Source organism: Chiloscyllium punctatum, chromosome 17 (assembly GCF_047496795.1).
Source record: "Chiloscyllium punctatum isolate Juve2018m chromosome 17, sChiPun1.3, whole genome shotgun sequence".
In the NCBI taxonomy this organism is placed as follows: domain Eukaryota; kingdom Metazoa; phylum Chordata; class Chondrichthyes; order Orectolobiformes; family Hemiscylliidae; genus Chiloscyllium; species Chiloscyllium punctatum.
The window spans coordinates 83,767,222-83,787,949 of NC_092755.1; the positions used below are offsets into that span (position 1 = coordinate 83,767,222).

Here is a 20,728-nt window from a genome sequence, read left to right on the forward strand (position 1 = left end):
GTGTGCATGGAGTGTTGCTAGACCAAATAATAGGTCTCTAGAGTGTCAGATGGTGTGTGTAAAATGTCAACAGCTGAATATCAAGTGAAGGGATGACCTACAATCTGATTAAATGAGGCAGAGAATTACAAAAAATTAAGATGGTACTGCAGTCAAATCAAATGACTGGAATAAAATAATAGGTATAAGAGTCATATACTGAGGGTCTAACCAAAGTAATAATTCAAAACTGTAAAAACTAAGGTAGAGAGATCATCACAATTTATCAAGGTGATGGTGTCAAAACAAGATAGTAAAGAAGATCTTCCAGATACAGAGCAGTGTGGTGGGGTCACATATAATGCAGCATGAATTCAGGGTCATGGTTGAGGCTGTCTGCATGAGTATGGAACTTGACTATCAGTTTCTACTTAGCGATTCTGCATTGTTGTGTATCTGTGAGGACGTTTGCCTGAAGATGGGAGGCTGAATGTCCTTGACCACTGAAGCGTTCCCTGTTTGGGAGGGAACATTCCTATCTGGCAATTGTTGTGCGATGTCCATTCATCCATTGCTGTAGTATATGCATGGTCTCACCAATGTACTATTATTTGAGGGGACCTTGCCTGCAGCATATGGGAGAGACAATGTTAACTGAGTCACATGAGTATCTGCCACATGCATGGTGGCTGGTGTTCCGATGTGTGATGGTACTATCCATGTCAATGATCTGACATGTCCTGCAGAGGTGGTTGTGGCAGGATTGTGAGGTGTTGTGGTTGATGTTGTCCTGAAGGCTGGGTTGTTTACTGAGAGCAATGGTCTCTTTTTTAAGGTTTGATGGTTGTTTGAAGGTGAGAAGTGCAGACATAAGGATGATCTTGGCGAGATGCTCATCATCATCATCAATGATGCGTTGAAGACTGCAAATAACATGGCACAGAGCGCCAGGAATGTCCCTCCCAGTCGGAATGCTTCAGCAATCAAGGAAATAAGGCTTCTGTTCTTCAGCCAAATGTTCACCAAGCAGAAACTGATAACCAAGTTCCATATTAATGAAGACCGCCTGAGCCATGATTTTTGGGTTCATGTCGCACTATGTATAAGCGCACCACATTGTTCTGTATCTGTAAAACCTTCCTTACTGTCCTGTTTTGACACCATCGCATTGATAAATTGTTATGCTTGCTTTCTGAGTTTCCACAGTTTTAGATTACTTATTAATTTGGTTAGACCCTTGGCATGCAACTCTTATACCTGTTATGTTATTCCAGTCATTTGATTTATCTCCAGCGCCACCTTATTTTTAATCTTTTGTAATTATCTCTGTCTCATTTAATCAAATTATAGGTCATCCCTTCACTTGGTATTCGGCTGTTAACATTTTACACACACTATTTGACACTTGATCACCTGCAGAAAGCTATTATTTGGCCAGTTAACACACCATGCACACTATTTGTATGATCTTTGGATCTCTCTGCCTAGAAACTGTGCTTCTCTCTCTCCACCTGACAAAAGGGCAATGCTGCAAAACTTGTGATTTCAAATAAACCTGTTGGACTAAACCTGGTGTTGTCTGACTTTGATATTGAATAGAAGAGCAGGCTAAAAGGGTCAAAAGGTATTTCTGAACCCTAATATTCCTAATTCAAAGTTGCTTTTATTCTCTAATCAGATGGTGCAATGTTCGAGGTGTTTATACCTTGTGTTTGGGGGTTGTTTACAGGATTATGGCTGTGAAGCAGTCCTGTGCAAGTTAGTAGCGAGCACCACTGTTGTGGCCTAACATTTACATTATTGCTGCTACACATGCCAACAACAGTGGCATCTTGTTTTACTTAGTATTTAACTTAGGCCTTCAGAATTAGTGGGGAGGGAATTACCAGAATGTCAACTTGTTCATTGCAATGTTTAAAAAGGGTTTTAAAGTTGAGCATGGCATAATTTCCAAATAATGATGAAAGCCCTGGGCTTTGACAATCTGATGAGTGCAGGTTTGATGTGCCTCCTTTACCAAGAAGGTTGAAGACGACCTATGTTCTTGTTTTCAGCACCAATGGAACAGTCATCAACAAGTCCAAAGTAGTGAAGAAACAGACCTATCCATTGCAGAATGGAGATGCCATTTACGTTGTCTACAGGAAGAATGAGCCAGATCAAAGTAAGGTTACTATAATTAAAAGTATCACCCATAGTTTGAATGATCCCATTTCCGGTTTGTTTGGATGTGATTGGGTTGCAACCTGTGAAGCCGCTAAGTAAGAAACCTGCTTTGTAGTTGTCTGTTATTTTTGGCTAGTTATTGTTCTCAGCTAAGTAAGATTTGTTGCTAAGATAGCAGACAGCTTATTTGACAGCTGGTACTGAATTAGCAAAATTTCCTGTAAAGTTAAATATTCCAAAATGGAAAACTGATGCCTTTGTTTTTGGTCCCTGCTCCAAACCCCCTTCTGATTTCACCTGTCTCCCTGAGACATAATCAGTCAAGACAGTTTGCAACATCAAAAGCATAATTGGCTTTGACATGAGCTGCATAGAATAGAATCCCTACACTGTGGACACAGGCCATTCGACCCATTGAGTCCACGCCACACCACCAGAGTATGCCATCCAGAGTCGCCCCATTCCGGCAACCCTACATTTCCCATGGCTAATCCACCTAACCTGCATGTCTCTGGGCAATTTAGCGTAGCCTATTCACCTAACCTGCACTTTTGCGACTGTGGTAGGAAACCAGAGCACCCAGAGGAGACCCACATGGACTGGGAGAATGTGCAAACTCCACACAGATAGGTAGTTGCCTGAGGATGGAATTGAACCCAGGACCCTGGCGCTGTGAGGCAGTAGTGCTAACCACTGAGCCACCTTGTTGCCAACTACATTCCTGCCTTCATTAATCTGACTTTTTTTTACCTCTAACGTTACTCCACTCAGTCTCAGTCCATCTGCTGCTGAAACCCTCTCTTCCAAACCCTCTGTTCCCTTGAAACATAACTATTCCATTGCACCCCTGGCCAGTCTACCACATTCTACTTTTTAAACTTAAAATTGTCCAAAAGTGTTTCCCAAGCCTAACTCATACCAAGTCCCTTTGACCAGTCGTCAGTGTTCCCTCTAATTTTCTTCCCAGCTGCGTGGCTTCTGGAACCAGAAGTCAGTGCTGAGATTACAGGCTGTCGCCAATCACCATGCGTGGGGCACTGGAACTTCTGCAGCTTTGAGGGAACATTACCTAAACCTGGCTCTTGGTCAAGCACATTCTTGATTTAAATATTCTCAGCCTTACTTACAAATCCTTCCCTGGTTTCATCCTTCCCAATCTCTGTAATCATCTTCATCTCCACAATTATCTGAGCTATCAGCATTCTTCAAATTCTGACCTCTTGTACATCCCAATGTTATTTGCTCCACTACTGGTAATCATGCTTTCAGTTGCCTAAGCCCCAAACCCTGGAACTTCCTCCTTAAACCTCAACAATTATCTTCCTTGCTTTTACTCTTTTAAACTTATTCAGACCAACCTCTTTGACTAAGTTTTAATTTAGCTTGTGACCTTGTGCTGCATTTTTTAAAACCATAAGAAAAGTAAATGGGAGTAGGCCATTTGGCCCCTGAGCCTGCTCTGCTCTGCTATTCAGTAGGAACTTGACTGATCCAGTGCTTCTCACACTTGCTTTCCTGCCCCTTCTCATAACTCTTGAATCCCCTATGGATCAAGAATCTATCGATTTCTGCTTAAATATACACTAAGACTCTGTCCCTGCAGCTCTCTGTGGCAAAGAGATCCAAAGACACTAAACCCTTTGAGAGAAGATATTCCTCCCTTTGCAACCCTTTATTCTGAGACTATCCTCTGATCCTAGGCTCTCCCATTATGGGAAATGTCATCTGTGCATTTACCCTGTCAAGCACCTTTAATCCTATATGTTTCAATGAGACCACTCTCATTCTTCTAAATTTCCAATGAATAGAGTCACAAGCTCTGTAACCTTGCTCATAAGACAATACCTCCAGACCAGTAAACATCCTAGTGAACCTTCTCTGAACTGTCTCCAATGAAATAAAATCTTCTCTTGAAATAAGGGAACCAAAACATTCTCACCAACACCTTGTATGGTTGCAGTAAGATTTCTTGACTCTTGATACTCCAAACCCCTTGAAATAAGGGCCAGAATTATAACAGTATAGACCATAACGAAAAGAGCAGAATTAGGTCATCTGGCCTACTGAGTCTCTGCCATTGAATCATGGCTGGTATGTTTCTCCATCCCGTTATCCTGTTTCTTCCTGTCATCCTTGATCCATTTAGTAATCAAGAACCTAGCTGTCTGTCTTAAATACCCTTGATGACTTGGCCTCTATAGTCCTCTAAGGCAATGACTTTCATTAGGAAACCGTCTTCTGAAGAAATTCTTCCTCGCGTCAATACTAAAATATTTTGAAGGGTCACTTGACCCAAAACATTAATTCTGATTGCTTTCCACATATGCTGAGCTTTTCCAGCAATTCATGTTTTTGTTTCGAAAAAGACATCCCTGACTCTGAAGTTGTGCCATCAGGTCTGAGGAGAAAGTGAGGACTGCAGATGCTGGAGATCAGAGCTGAAAAATGTGTTGCTGGAAAAGTGCAGCAGGTCAGGCAGCATCCAAGGAGCAGGAGAATCGACGTTTTGGGCATAAGCCCTTCTCCAGGAATAACATTCCTGAAGAAGGACTTATGCCTAAAACATCGATTCTCCTGCTCCTTGGATGCTGCCTGACCTGCTGCGCTTTTCCAGCAACACATTTTTCAGCCATCAGGTCCTACCCTCTTTCTTTATCTCTAGGTCCACTCTATCCAGACCCCTCGGAATTCTAAGCTTCAGTCAGATGTCTCCCTCCACATTCTAAATTCCATTGTGTACAGCCCCAGAGTCTTCAACTGCTCCTAATATGATGAGCCTTTCAGCTTCAGGATTGTTCTTGTAAACCACCCCTGGATGCCCTCCAAAACTAATGCATCCTTTCTTGGATATGGAGCCCAAAACTGCTCTCAAAATTCCAACTGAAATCTGATCAGACCCTTACACAGCTCAGCAGTACATCTCTGCTCTTGTATTTTAGCCCTCCTAAAAGGAATGCTGACATTTCATTTGCCTTCCAAACTGCCTAACCTGTATTAGCTTTCCTGATTACCTGCTGCACCTGTGTAGTGTGTCCAAGTCTTTTCAAGTCCCTTTATGTCAACATTTTCTGCAGTTTATTCTTTTTGTGCTCTGCCTTTTTTGTAATACTGTTCTATTGTTTTTATTAGCTTTACATTTTTTTTCCACATTGGGCAAAATGTTGGTATTAGAAGTACAGTTATTTTGCCCTATCAATATCTCTGTAAACTGTTTGGATTCCTCTCTCATCCTGCCTTTTGTGTCATCTGCAAATTTAGTTGCGATACATTCATTGCTTTCGTCCAAGTCGTTAATATAAATTGTAAAAGGTGGCAGTCCCAACACTGATCCCAGTGGGACCCCACTGGTTACAGGTTATCAACCTGAAAAATAATCTGTTATCCCCATTCGCTGTTTTCTATCCATTAGCCAATTTTCTATCCATGTCAGTGCACTACCTTCAGCATTGGGGGCTCTTGTCTTAAACTTTGTGAGGTACTTTGTTGAACACCTGGAAGTCTGGTTGAGACTTCCTTGCAAAACTCTAATAAATGAGTCGGGTAATATTTCCCTTCCATGAAACCATGCCAACTCTGCTTGATTAGATTATGATTTTCTAAATGGTGTGCTATTACCTCAATAATTGATTCCAATACTTTATGAACGATTGATGCTAAACTAATCATCTTATTTGCTTTTTTGCAGCCCCACCCCTATTTTTTTAAAATATGGTTGGCACGTTTGCAGTTTTCCAGTTCTCTGGCATTTCTCCAGAATTGAAGAATTTTTTTGGAAAACTACAACCAATGCATCCACTGTCTGTAGCTGCTGCTTTTATGATGCTAGAATGTAAGCCATCAGGATTAGGGTCTCTTACCGATCTAGAGACCCATTAGTTTGCCTAATACTACTACTTGAGTTATGGTACTTAATCCCTTTCCTGAATTCTTTAGATTCAAAGTCTCTTCCGCTGAATTGACTGATGCAAAAAAATCTCTTTAACTCCACTGCTATTTCCTTGTTCCCATATTCATTTTCTAAGAGTCCTATGTTCACTTTGATCCTTCTCTAATTGTATAGTAGAAAGTGAAGGCTGTAGATGCTGGAGATTGGAGTCGAGAGTGTGGTACTGGAAAAGCACAGCAGGTCACGCAGCATCCGAGGAGCAGGCGAATTGATGTTTCGGGCATAAGCCCTTCTTCAGGAACGATGCTTGTGGCTAAGGGGCTGATAGAGATATGGGAGGGGTGTGGGGCTCGGGGGAAGGTAGCTGAGAATGCAGTGGGTAGATGAAGGTAAGGCTAAGGTGATAGGTTGGAGAAGAGAGTGGAGCAGATAAATAGGAAAGGCGATGGGCAGGTCAGGACGGCAGTGCCGAGTTGGCGGCTTGGGACTGGGATAATGTGGGGGTAGGGGAAATAAGAAAACTGTTGAAATCCACATTGATCCCATGTGGTCCCAAGGTGGAATATGAGGCATTCTTACTCCAGGTGTCATATCGATCTTAGTATTGACAGTGATAGTGAGTGCGTTCTCTGCTAAGCATTATTAGTTTGTGAGCATTGAGGAAAAACTGATTTGTATTTGTAAGATTTATTTGCATGGGGTAAACAGCCTAATACATACCAGTCAATCTTACATTCAAATAGGTCCTTTTGTGACCCTAAATTTCAAGGAAGATTTGTAGCTAAGTTTGGCTTTGGTGACACCTGCAGTACATACAATACTAACTTCCAGGAGGATGTTATTATAAATGAACTACTTGAATACCTTACGTTATCATCTTTCCATTCAGTATCCCTGCATCATTGGCAAACTACCAGTCAACTCCAAAGGATGTTTTACAGTTCAGTGTTATTGCACTATATCTTTTGGTTTTAATGAAAGGAAGTAGCCTTTTCCATTATCATCTCTCTTTAATTTATATTCTAGATGTTGCCTATTTGTACAAAGCACTGAAATCTGAAGAGGGAATCATGGAAGAACCAATAGGTAATTAAGAATTGTTTGTTAGATTTTAATGGAAATATAAAGTAATGCATGTGAACTTTCTCTAGTTGTAATAACATGAAGAAAAATGTTTAATTCTGTCATTGATGGAGTGAAATAGGGTAGGAGAAGGCTTATATGGAGATCAAACACCAGCAGAGGATAGTTTGGTCTGTTACTATGCTGTAAGACTTACAAGGTATCTTGTGAACCTAGTGACTTATATTACAAGACAGAATTCAATGTTCAGAATTGAGGTTGCTAGAAGTAAGTTGGGAAAACCTGCTTCTATTGGCAATTACAAGGCATATAATTAAAATGTTCACCAGATATTAGTAAAATTTGTGACCAAGCCCCTCCAAGGTTTAGGGGTCATGGAAAACCTGCAAAAGTAGTAGAAATTTCAACATGAAGCCAAGTAATTGAAAAGTCATGGAAATTTGTAAAGACGTGGGAGAGACATTTTGGACTTCAGACAGAATTAGAGTTTTTCTGATGTTGGTGGACATCAGTACACACACCACAAACACCATAGACACGTTGCTTTGCCTCATGCCAAGAATCCAGGTTTGTTCCAAGTGTCAGGCTACAAGTTGTTCTTGTGGAGTCCGAGGTCTCAGTGGAGGCTTTCTTCAGAACCTGAGCTTAGTTAATGGTAACCTGGAACAGCATCAAACACCTGGTGCAGAAGAAGATGCCTAAACTATTGTTACAGGTCTATATTCAAGATCCATTTTCTCTGATCTTTTGCATGAGACCCATTTATTAAAAAATTCTGAATAGGTCTGTTATGAAAAAAGCATGGAATTTTTTTTCCTGAATGGTGCAGAGTCCTGTCAAGAATGTTGGCATGACATTGATTAGAATTGATGATAGAAATGGAAGTGGATAAATATTTGAAAAATTAAGCAATTTTGGACCAAAATGTGTGGGAAATTGGCTAAGAATTAGACTGTTGGTCAGTTTTTTCAGAGGACAAGTACCGAGACAATGGCTGCCTCTGTGTTACAACATTCTTGGATATTTCTTATTTTATTTATATATCTTCGCAGTTCATACAGTTTCATGCAGTTAGTATTCCATAAGCAAAAAGGCTTTTTAGTGAGGGGTGAATTGACTTAATGTCAATCTGAAAATGCGTTATCATGTACTTACAAATAATTTTTGTGTACAGGATCCTCCTGCAGTATTTTTAAAGAAACCTCAAGTTTGGACAGCAACAATGACCAAACAGCAGTCATTTCCCCACTTTGTTCAAAACAAGCTGAACACCCTTTCCGAGAGGAACCACAGCCATGCACGTCTTACTACGATCCATTCTGTACCTCTGGAGCAAACTCCGACACTGATCAGCCTATTACTTCCATTGTGGAGCCATGCACTTCCTCAACAGAACCTGTGGCCACTACTGCTAGATCTTCAATGTTTGCACATGGACCTAAATGTAGTCCAACATTTTGGACTTCATGTCCAAAGATCCTTAGTCCTGCTTTATCACCTTCAAGGATTCAGGTGAATATAGAAAGCACATCAGGACCTGAAGCCTCAAATCCAGGTGCCTTGGAGAAGGAGAAAGAGGAAGACCTGGAACCAACCAAAAAGAAACACAAAATGGGCAAGTGTTTATTTTGCAGCTTTGACTATTGAGAATTTAGATTTTATTTCCTGAGTTGACTAATATGAGCACCTGACGCTACACAACTCCTCCAAACCCTTTTTCCCCATTCTATAGATCTGTCCAGATCTTTACTGTCTGAGCTAAATTGTAAGGAAATTTCAGACAAAGTTTCAACTTCCAATTGCTTTCCAATTATGCCTGCATAATGTGGATATCATTGAGAAGTGTGGTATCTATGCGCAGAGGAGCACAACCTACCAGGAAAAGGGGGAGATAATTAAACGTCCTGCATTAAAATTTTGGAACAAAAATGTGACAGTGCATTTGCAGTTTGAATCATTTTTAAATTTATGTAGGTCTATACATGACGTATTAACATAGATTCACACAACACAGCAGAAGGTCTTTTAGCCCATTATACCTGCACTGGACCTTTTCACTATTCATATGGTGATAGGCCCACTTTTCATCTCCAGCATTTACTTTCTTTTTAAATTCAAAGATTGGATTCTGTTTTTCTTTTGTCCAACTTAACACATAAGCTTTGTGCAATTTTAATATTTGCATCTGCTATAAAATACCTTTTTCTTGTATAACTTTTTGGTAGAGACATATGGAGTTTCAGATCCATTGCTGCTCCATGAGAGTCAAAGTTCAAACATTACACGTGAGGATCAAGTGACCTCTGAAGGAAAGCAGCCAGATAAAATGGAGGAGACGCTCACCTGTATCATCTGTCAAGACTTGTTGCATGACTGTGTCAGGTACATTGAGATGTGAAAGCTTTACGTAGAACATTACAGCGCAGTACAGGTCCTTCGGCCCTCGATGTTGCGCCGCCCTGTCTTACTAATCTGGCGCCCATCCATCTACACTATTCCATTTACATCCATATGCCTGTCCAATGAAGACTTCAATGAACTTAAACTTGGCGAATATACTACCATTGCTGGCAATGCATTCCATATCCTTACTACTCTCCATCTCTTATGAGATGAGCTACGTTTCCAACATTTGATTGTTTTGAAACACAGCAAACATTTTATTAACAGGTACCTAATGGGACCCAGGTGTGTACCAGTTGATCAAATATTCTGGATCATAGAATCTCTACTGTGTGGAAACAGGCCATTCGGCCCATTGAGTCCACACCAACCCTCCAAACAGCATTCCCCCATCCCTGAAACCCTGCATTTCCCATAGCTAATCTACCTCCCCAGCACATCTCTGAGCACTATGGGCAATTTAGCATGGTCAATCCACCTAAATTGCACATCTTTGGCCTGTGGGAAGAAACTGGAGCACCCTAAGGAAATTCACGCAATCACAAGGAGAACATACAAACTCCACACAGTCACCCAGGGATGGCATTGAACCTGGGTTTCTGGTACTGTGAGGCAGCAATGCTAACCGTGCTGTTGATCGAGGTCCACGTTGATGGGAAAACACACTAAGTAATAGAAACGAATTGCAGGGGTATACACATCACTGTTATATTTTATTTACAGCATAAATCACTTAAACAATATTGTAACTTTACCTTAAATAAAACTTGGCAGTAGAGAGCCATCTCACTCTCAATCTTAACTGATTGCTCTGACATTGTGGAGGTCATGATAATACATTATTTGAGAGATATAATTTTTGCTGGCTTATCAAGAATGCCAGTTCATAAAGTACTAGTCACTGCAGAGTTTGCTGCAATGGGAGTTTATTTAAAATATCTACTCAAGACCACAACATCACAATATTTTGAACAGTCTAGCTCTAGTGGCGTCTTAGACCCAGATGTAGCCTCCTAATGTGGACTTTGTGGGTGGCACTGCAAAATGGCAGAAAAAGATGAGCTTCTGAATTAACAGTATTGCTATCAAGGATAGTATATTTGGGGTATGATCAGTAGTAATTAATGAGTGTTATGCATCATTATAGCATGGATATTTTCTGATCAACTGATTCAGAAAAATCATTACGCAGCTCTGAACCAGGGGGTATTTGAACTGGAGCCTCCTGACTCAGGTAGGTGTATTAGCCACTGCATAACAACAAGAGCTTCTCAATCTAGCCTGTGCTTGTTGTTAATATTATTGTTTGAGTGATGGTAACTCTGAAAAATGTGAGTGATTAAGCTTAATCTTTGCAGCACAAAATGTAAAAGCTTTATCCAACAATAAACCCTATGAGGTCTAATTCCACCTTTCCCTCTACCCACCCCTGACCACCTTCAGCCTTCAACCATGTATGCATTCTTTCTGTGCGGCATGTTACTCTGGCTGGATGGAGCGATCATCACTCTGTCCAACGTGCCGTTGTCCTGTCGAACGCATCAGCAAGAACCACATGGTGAATAATCTGGTAGAGGCTTACCTTTTGCAACACCCAGGCAAGTAATTGCTGTGTTAAGTTTATGTACACTGATTTTTGTTTGTGTTAGAATATGCTCTGTCACGTATTCCAAATGTTTGATGTTGTGTGATTTGGGAGAGATGGAGAAATGTTGGACATACATCGTAAAGCTGAAAGCTGTAATTTATGGAAAGCAAAATTGTAAATTCATTGATATCTTGCTCTTGGTTATCCTTCATTGAATTTGACAGTTATTTGAGTTTTCTCAGTGCATGAATTAAGACTGCAGAGGTGTAAAAAAAAAACCCTTTATCTGGAAGGAAATTGAATTCCCACATGAAATACTGTTGCTAAGTCAGTAATGGTTGTGTGAATTCAGGCTCTGACCTTTTTGAGTGAGTTAATGGACATGACACATGCAAGATGCAAGAAGCAAGATTGTTTCCAATTTGGTTCCTTTATTGAATTTTGTAGAACATTCGCAATTTTACCACTGTAACTTTCCATTGCTGGATTGGAATGCAATTCTGAGAAAGCTATAATAGTTAATAGGGAGTAATGCAACAAACAACAAGAAATACAATTTTAAAATGTCAGAGTGGAAAAAATGATCTTGTCAGGAAACATGCCAAGTATGCAAATTTCTTGACAGAATTTGGTAAACTTGATTTCCCGATCCTATTTCTTGCTTATCTGAAAATTTCTTTGCTTGCCCTAGTGGGAGAGGAAAGGAAATTACTGTGCTAGATAATGGAACTGGTTTGATGATTTGTTTTGGTCACATTTATGTGTGAATTACTATTTCAGAGAAGTGTCGCAGTGGAGATGAACTGCAAAGCATGGATGCCAGAAATAAAATCACACATGACATGTTACAGCCTAAGATTAAGCGGTCATTCTCCGATGAAGAGGTCAGCTCTGAGGATTTTCTCGAACTGTCTGATGTTGATAGTGAATCTTCTGATTTTAGGTGAGTTTTTGAAAGATCTGCTGTTTCATATAAGAAATGCATGAGGAGCAGATGATCCTTGTAAAAGAGGGTAGTTGTTGATCAGCATTCGTGCTGAAGTTCAAAGATTCCTAAGGCAAGCAAAATAATTGGTACAGTGACTAAACAGCAGTAAATGTCCTGCTTTGTAATGAATTATTGGCCCTTTACAATGCAGTGGGGACAGACACAGACTGAGAATTCAGTATCCACAGTTGGCTAAACGTTATTGCAAAACACCCTGACATAATTTAGGCCATGTTCTTGTAATACTTCAGCTGTCATGTTATGTATATTCACTTTTTGGAATGAATAATGGAGTTCCCTTCCTGTCTTCTCCTGAAGCTGTTGCTTCTTTGCTGTCCAGGCTCTTCAGTGCTGGTTATGTGCTATATAAGCTAACCTAAAATCTATTTTTAGAACCTTAGAGCATTACAGGCCCTTCAATCCTCTATGGTTCCACAGGTCAGCACAACAATCTGAAGCCTATCTATTCTACACGATCCACTCTCCTCCATGTCTATCCAATGACCATTTAAATGCCCTTAAAGTTAGCGAGCCTACTACTGTTGCAGGCAGTGTGTTCCATGCCGCTACTACTGAGGCAAGAAACTACCTCTGACAACTGTCCTATATTTATCACCCCTCAATTTAAAGCTATGTCCCATCGTGCTAGCCAACAACATCTGAGGAAGAAGGCTCTCACTGTCCACCCTATCTAACCTTCTGACTATCTTGCATGACTTAATTAAGTCACCTCTCAACCTTCTCTCTAATGATGTGTTATCTGAATTTGGAGGGTTTCGCAGTAATTTGATTGAGCATTGTTTTTAGAATTTTTGAAATAAATTTATAGAATAGATAGTGAAAAGCTTTTTCTGCTGTTGGGCTGAATCTCAGCCAAAAAACGTAAGTTGAAAATCCCTCAGGTTATCAGGAGACATTAGGAAACTCCTCTTCACACAGTGATAAGGTGTGGAGCAGACTTTTACAAAAAGCAGTAGGTGTCAGCTCTAATTATTTTAAATCTGTGATTGATTTTGCTGGCCAAAAGTATAGAAGGATTGGAGCCAAGGTGGGTGGATGGAGTTCAGAGCTATCAAGGAGTCATTAAATGGTGGAACAAGCTTGAGGGGCTGAATGATTGTTTTGTTGCACGCATCGGCAGTTGGTGTCATTGGACCAATTAGTCATGGGAGTACTGTCACCAGGACTGACTTTGTTCCACCTAATGTGTTCAAAATGCATTGTGTAGTGGATAATCAATGAAAAGTGGGTGTCACTAAATGGCAATGAGGAAGAGGACTCTTGGATAATTTATTTTCGTCTACCCTCTCCCATATCCAGGGCACTGAAGTTAGTTGTTTTCTGCAGTTTTGTATATTGGTTAAGATCCACTGATTTGCTGTAGACTAAGGAATCCTGGTCTGAGTAGCTCAGCTGCTTAATGAACAAACTTACTAAGGTACCTACAATTATATAGTACCTTCCACACACTCAATGTCACAGAACTCCATGGTAATTTGTTATCGTAATGGTCAGGATGCAGGGGCAAACTTCCCTGTTCTTTAGTTAGTGCCATAGGATCTTTCTTTTACCTAACCATCAACCAAATGTCATTTTAACATGCCCTCTGAAGGACATTTTGACTGATGAGCAATCCCCCTGTACAAGACTGGAGGATCAGCCTCTGCTTTGTTCTATTCTCTGCAGTTGGGCTAGGACTTCTGACTGGTGTTCAAACTGGTACCAACTGACATTTGAATAAAACTACTTGAGATACTGCTTCAGTTTATTTTGAGCGTGTGATGGTTCAGCTCAGCTTTTTAATGGAGACAGAAGACATGAAATGCGAGTGGTGCAAAATGGGAAATGTAAATGAGTACAAAACAAGATTTATGATTGGATTAATTGCTTCTAATACATTGTTTCTCTGTATTTGTTTTCTTGGTGCTCCTTAAGAGTTTCACAAGCTCTGCAGTAAAAGTTTTTAAATACAGTTTGCTATCTCTACATGGTTGACTGCATTTATATTTCTATTCATTTTCAGTCAGCCCCATATTGTATGCAGACAGTGTCCTGGATTTCGGTCCGATAACAATCCACCTACATTTTTGCCAAGTTTCAGAATGAATACTGATGCCCCATCAACTTCTTCTAGTATTCCTGTTGGTAAGTGTCTATTGACTATAGGCAGCACGGTGGCTCAGTGGTTAGCACTGCTGCCTCAGTGCCAAGGAGTCTGGTTTGATTCCAGCCTCGGGCGACTGTCTGTCTGGAGTTTGCACATTCTCCCTGTGTCTGTGTGCGTTTCCTCCCACAATCCAAAGGTGTGCAGGTTAGGTGAATTCACCATGCTAAATTGCCAATAGTGTTCAGGGATGTGTAGGTTAGGTGCATTAGTCAGTGGTAAATGTGAGGTAATAGGGTAGGGGGAATGGGTATAGGTGCGTTACGCTTTGGAGGGTTGGTGTGGACCTGTTTGGCCAAAGGGTCTGTTTCCATACTGTAGGGATTCTGTAATTGGCAATACTGCAATTATAGTTAATATCTCGAAGCACAGCTTTGAATTGCTTGCTTAACTGCACGGTTTAATTTTTTATATTCACTTGGGATGTGGGTGTCACTGGCTGGCTAGACCAGCATTTATTGCCCATCCCTAGCTGCCTTTGAGAAGGTGGTGGCGAGTTACTTTCTTGAACTGCTGCAGTTGAAGTGCTGTGGATTGACCACCATGCCTTGGAGAGGAACTTTCAGAGTTTTGACCCAGCGACAGTGAAGGAACAGCAATATATTTACAGGTCAGGATAGTGAGTGGAACTTGCAGGTGGTGGTGATCCCCTGTAACTGGTACTGTTGTCCTTTCAGATGCAAGTAGTTGTGGGTTTGGAAATTGCTGTCCAAGGATCTTTTGGTGAACTTCTGCAGTTGTAGGTAGCAGTGTACATGAAGTATCAGTGGTGGAGGGAGTGGATGTTTGTGTGTGCAGTGCAGTGCAGTGCCAGTCAAGCAGGCTGCTTTTTCCTGGATGTTGTCAAGCTTCTTGAGAGTTGTTGGAGCTGCACCCATCCAAGCAAGTGGGGAGTATTCCATCACATTCCTGACTTATGTCTACTAAATGCTGGACAGGCTTTGGGCAGTCAGGAGGTGAGTTACTTGCTGCAGTATTCCTAGCCCTTAGTCTGCTCTTGTAGCCACTGTGTTTATGTGGCAAGTGCAATTGAGTTCTAGTTAATGGAAACTCCCAGGATGATGATTAATGTTTCAGTAGTGGTAATGCCATTTGGATCTGAAAATGTGTTGCTGGAAAAGCACAGCAGGTCAGGCAGCATCCAAGGACAGGAGCCCTTCCTGAAACGTCGATTCTCCTGCTCCTTGGATGCTGCCTGACCTGCTGCGCTTTTCCAGCAACACATTTTCAGCTCTGACCTCCAGCATCTGCAGTCCTCACTTTCTCCTAATGCCATTGGATGTCAAGGGTTGGTGCTTGGATTGTCTCTTATTGGTGATGGTCATTGCCTGGCATGTATATCTTGTGAATGTTTGCATCATTTGTTTTCAAGTGGATGTGATATAATGGGTTAACGTTTTGTTGTCTCTTCTATGATTTTCAGTTCTGTGTTAATTAATTTGAGCTGTGTGAGGCAAAAATGTGGAAGACTAGACTGAAGATTGGGAAGAAAGAAATAGGATATACCAATGGGGTGACATGGAGTATGGCTGAAGGAGGCTTTTGTGTGGCCAAAACAGCAACATGGGAGAATATTTTTCCAAATGATCTGTTTCTGCCGTACCTTTTGATATATAGTGTTGCCTTAGAGGGGCAGGCAATGAATTTGCTGATCAACTGACCTTGTATCACAAATGGATTATCTAGAAAATAATCTGGTGGCTGAGGAACAGTGTACATAAATGCCAGAAAATAATGTGAAAGGAGAGGACCTGAGCAGAGCTAGATGCTAACCTAGTTATGTGACCCCAATATTTAGACCCCTCATTTATTTTAAGAACTGTCTTGAGAACAGGTCTCTTGTTTTTTGAGTTAATAATGCATGTCAACAACAGTACTTGAATTTTGCAATGATTAACTTAAGTTACTTAACTTTGTTATTTTAGTTTTTGAGAATTTTTGTTTGCCTATCATTTGCTTAGTTGCTGGCTCCTGCCCAAATCTGATTTAACTGTTAAATTGAAAGTCACCCAGAACTGGCTACTAGAATATCAGAGCTGAAAAAGACATGAACATAGCAGTGCAGGAGGAGCCCTTTTACTCCCTCCTGCCTACACCTGTACTGCTCTTAGAGTCATAGAGATGTACAGCATGGAAACAGACCCATCGGTCCAATTTGTCCATGTCGACCAGATATCCCAACCCAATCTAATCCCACCTGCCAGCACCTGGCCCATATCCCTCCAAACCTTTTCTATTCATATATCCATCCAGATGCCTTTTAAATGTTGCAATTGTACCAGCCTCCACCACTTGCTCTGGCAGCTCATTCCATACACGTACCACCCTCCTGAAAAAGTAGCCTCTTAGGTCCTTTTTATATCTTCCCCTCTCACCCTCAACCTATGCCCTCTGGTTCTGGACTCCCACACCACAGGGAAAAGACTGTCTATTTATCCTATCCATGCCCCTCATGATTTTACAAACCTCTAAAAGGTCACCCCTCAGCCTCCGACGCTCCAGGGAAAACAGACCGAGCCTATTCAGTCTTTCCCGATAGCTCAAATCCTCCAACCTGGGCAACATCCTTGGAAATCTTTTCTAATCCTTTCAAGTTTCACAACATCTTTCTGATAGGAAGGAGACCAGAATTGCACGCAATATTCCAACAGTGGCCAAATCAATGTGCTATACAGCCGCAACATGACCTCCCAACTCCTGTACTCAATACTCTGACCAATAAACGAAAGCATACCAAGCGCCTGCTCGTCTAATCTTGTTTCACAGCATCCTTTTTAAAAATGTTAATCAATTACATTTATAATCACTTTACATCTGAGAGCTACAAAAGTGTAAGTCATATATAATGATATGAATTCTAGATTGACTTTACTTAATATACTTAACAGTGAATGCTCAGATTATGGATCATGATCATTCATTTGACTGTGTACTGGTGGACGAAAGGAGATTCTCATTTATGTTTTAGGTTTTTTTTGTATTTAGCAGTGAACTCATAAATTTTCTGATCTCTGCTGAGTGAATTACTTTGTCCATGTCCAAAACTTGCTAACTGTATCTTTGTTTTTGTTGAAATGTTTTTAAGCTGTCCAGGAATACACCTGCCCTGCTCGAGGTCCTCACATAATTTGCACTTGCTGTTTTCAACCGATGCCTGACCGTAGGGCAGAACGTGAACAGAACCCGACTATTACACCTCAGCAATGTAAGTGGTCACCTTGCAGACTGACTTAGTTTTTTTTAATGAATTGCCTGGCTGTTTTGAAAAAGAAATTTATAGGGCCTCTGAATGAAATCTTTAGCTCAGCTTCCTTTCCAATGGAGTTCCAGGTCTTGTCCAAGTTTCATAAGACTATAAGAAATAGGAACATGGAGTAGACCATTTGACCCCTTGAGCCTGCTTCACCATTCAATAAGATCATGGCTGATCCAGCACACTCCATGTCTACTTTCCTGCTCTTTCCCCACAAGGATTCTACCCCACAGCTAGCTGTGGCAAGGGGTTCAAAAGGTTCGCAACCCTTTGAGCGAAGCAATTTCTCTTCATCTCAGTCTTAAATTGGCATCCCTTTTATTTTGAGACTGTGCCATATGAGGAGAAACCATTTATGCTGTCAGAATCCTGTATGTTTCAACTAGATTACCCCTCATTCTTTCCAGTAAGTAGAATCTTTGTTCATGAGATAATCTCTTCAGACCAGGAATTATCCTGGTGAGCCTTCTCTGAACTGCCCCAAATGAAATGATGTTTTTCCTTTTCAAAAAAAAAAGACCAAAATTGATCACCGTATTTTTGTTGTGGTCTCACCAGCACCAGGTCCTAGGACCTGAGCACAAACAAGGACCTCAGTTTGACTGAACCTTTCATTAGAAATTGCATTATTTTTAAAGATGTGGTTAGTGTACTCCAGTTTGTTTAAACCTTTCCCTGACCTGAAAGTGTAATGTATTTTTTGTTCCAGAATGAAATTGTTTAAGCTTTAGGTTATAAGTTTGCTCGCTGAGTTCAGACATTTCATCACCGTGCAAGGCAACATCATCAGTGAGTCTCTGGTGAAGCGCTAGTGTTCCCGCTTTCTATTTGTGTCTTGGTCTGTTAAGGTGGGTGATATCATTTCCGGTTCTCTTTCTCAAAGGTCCAAATCATTGTGTTTGAATGCCAAGCCTCTCGGAATTCTCGTGCGTGTCTTTATTCATCCTGTCCTAGGATGGATGTGCTGTCCCAGTGGTGTGCTCAGTCCGTGTGAAAACTACCTATACAGTATATTCAAGGATGGGTACCCGATAAACACATTCCGCTGATTGTTAAACAATAAACCTAAACAAGTAAACACAACACACCCAGAAACACTAGCCACATTGCCATTCATCAAAGACATCATCAAAGAGATGACTACCAGACTACTCCAACCTTATGGCATCATGGTAGCCCACAAACCTACCAACACACTGAAAAAGCTGCTGATGAACCTAAAGGACCCTATACCAACAACCAGCCAAATGAAATACTGTGCAAGGATTTTAACAAACACTACATTGGACAGACAGGCAAAAAGTTAGCCATCAGGGTTCGCTAACACCAACTAGCCACCAAAAGACATGACCCACTATCACTAGTTTCCTTACATACAGACGAAGAAGGACACCACTTTGACTGGACAACACATCCATCCTAGAACAGACTAAACAGAGACACGCATGGGAATTCCTCGAGGTCTGGCATTCAAAACCAGAACTCCATCAATAAAAACATGTATTTGCACTCTATTTTCCAATGTCTGAGAAAAAGAACCGGAAATGATATCACCCACCTTTTTAACAGACCAAGATACACAAATAGCATGTGGGATAGAACACCAGCACTTCATTGGAGGCTCACTGATGATGTTACCTAGCATGGTGACGAAACGTCTGAGAACAAACCTGCCAGCTCAGCGAGCAAGCTTACAACCTAAGCTACAAATCTTCTTAAAAATTGCAAATTGTTTAAGCTTGGTATTCATTAATCATGTGATTACTGTTATATATCATCAGTCAGTTAAAACCAAAAATCCCTAACTGGGTATTCATTTACAGATAATTTAATGCTAAAGATAAAGTGAGGGCAAAACAAAAATCTAATGTATGGCCGCAGTGATGTAGCATTTTCTTAGGGAATCATATAACAGTGCAACATAAAGGAGGCCAGTGTGTCTGTTTGAAAGGCCCTTTTAAAAAGCTAACCAATTATCCCAATTTTCCCCATGGCCCTGCAAAGTTTTCTTCAAATATTTAACCAGTGCAACTTTGCAATTTATTATGGATCTACTTCATCTTAAGGCAGCAAATTTCAGATCATAACTTATTGCTGCTACATTTCACATCATCTTACTTCATTTGCTAATTATTGTTTTTTAAAAAGATAATAGAAGTCTAAATCTAATTTAGTTTAAGTTGCCACTTTAATATAACAAGGCTTACTCTAAAATGCGCAATCCATGTAGTTCCCATTTAAAACTGATTTCTAACAGTAAGCGAGAATAAACAGGTCAGCTTTTTCCTTTAAAATCATAAATTTGGATCTACATTAGAATGTTAGTTTATGTAGAAACTTGCTGTGAAATCTGTTTCAAAACAAAATGAGCCTTGCTTCATGTAACTGCCTAATCAATGCTGTATTCAGCCATTCATATCACGGTTAACCTATAATAACATAATAGACAAGTAATTCTGAAAATGTGTCCTTCCTTGCAGGCACAATTTGTTTGCGGACCTTTTGCCACATGTACTGGGGCTGCACTCGCGTGGGATGCTCTGGCTGCTTGGCAAGATTTTGTGGTAGATGCACTTTCTTTCATTCATTTGAAGGAGTCCTTTAGAACGATACAAAGATGAGACTGTAAGATGGGTCAGTTTGTTTAGACTGATGATACAAGAATACTTGGTTCTCAGCTAATAGTTTAACATTCTGTACTTCAGCAGGTGTTTTTCACTGATGACTTGTTGATTCTTTTCCTGAGTGTTCTTGTCAGGACTCTGGGATTTAGATGTGTCGAACTGTGATTAGAGAAAATTCTCTCAGGCAACCTCTGGGGCTGAGGATGATTTTCTTTTTTGCAGTTTCAGTGGATTTGGAAATGGCCGATCAGTCCAGTGCGTAATCCTCAAGCTCTGCCATATGTGCGTCAAGTTGTGTTTTAAAGATTGAGTAGATGATATTTGGTTGGAGGTTTTCCCACTTCCTCCAGTGCCTCAATATTGCATCTTTCTGATGAAGTTTCTCAGAGGCAGTGTCTTTTCTGTCTTCCTGAATGAACTACTTTTCATTTTGGCCAGTCAGGGTCTTGATGACTCTGCTTGTGTATTTTTTTTAAAAGTGCTTAAGAAACTCAAGTCTGGTCGTATTTGAGAAGAGAGGAACAGCATTCATATTTCATATCCAATCTGACTCTTATTCAGTTCTCTTTTCCTCACTACAGATGTTGCCAGACC

The 20,728-nt window shown here is 40.6% G+C and overlaps 1 protein-coding gene across 3 annotated transcripts in view; it reads left to right on the top strand.

Annotated features, from left to right (window-relative positions):
- The window catches only part of chfr (checkpoint with forkhead and ring finger domains, E3 ubiquitin protein ligase), a 53,378-nt gene that overhangs the window by 17,771 nt on the left and 14,879 nt on the right, over positions 1-20,728 (top strand). For 2 of the 3 annotated variants that reach the window (XM_072587717.1, XM_072587718.1), the window contains exons 3-11: positions 2,034-2,143; positions 7,058-7,117; positions 8,289-8,729; positions 9,340-9,496; positions 10,961-11,115; positions 11,886-12,048; positions 14,117-14,238; positions 17,343-17,462; positions 19,991-20,074. In XM_072587717.1, coding sequence (XP_072443818.1) covers positions 2,034-2,143; positions 7,058-7,117; positions 8,289-8,729; positions 9,340-9,496; positions 10,961-11,115; positions 11,886-12,048; positions 14,117-14,238; positions 17,343-17,462; positions 19,991-20,074 — 1,412 coding nt within the window. Of the gene's footprint in view, positions 1-2,033; positions 2,144-5,830; positions 5,975-7,057; positions 7,118-8,288; positions 8,730-9,339; positions 9,497-10,960; positions 11,116-11,885; positions 12,049-14,116; positions 14,239-17,342; positions 17,463-19,990; positions 20,075-20,728 lie in introns of those variants that run through there. The other variant, XM_072587719.1, reaches the window with a different exon arrangement.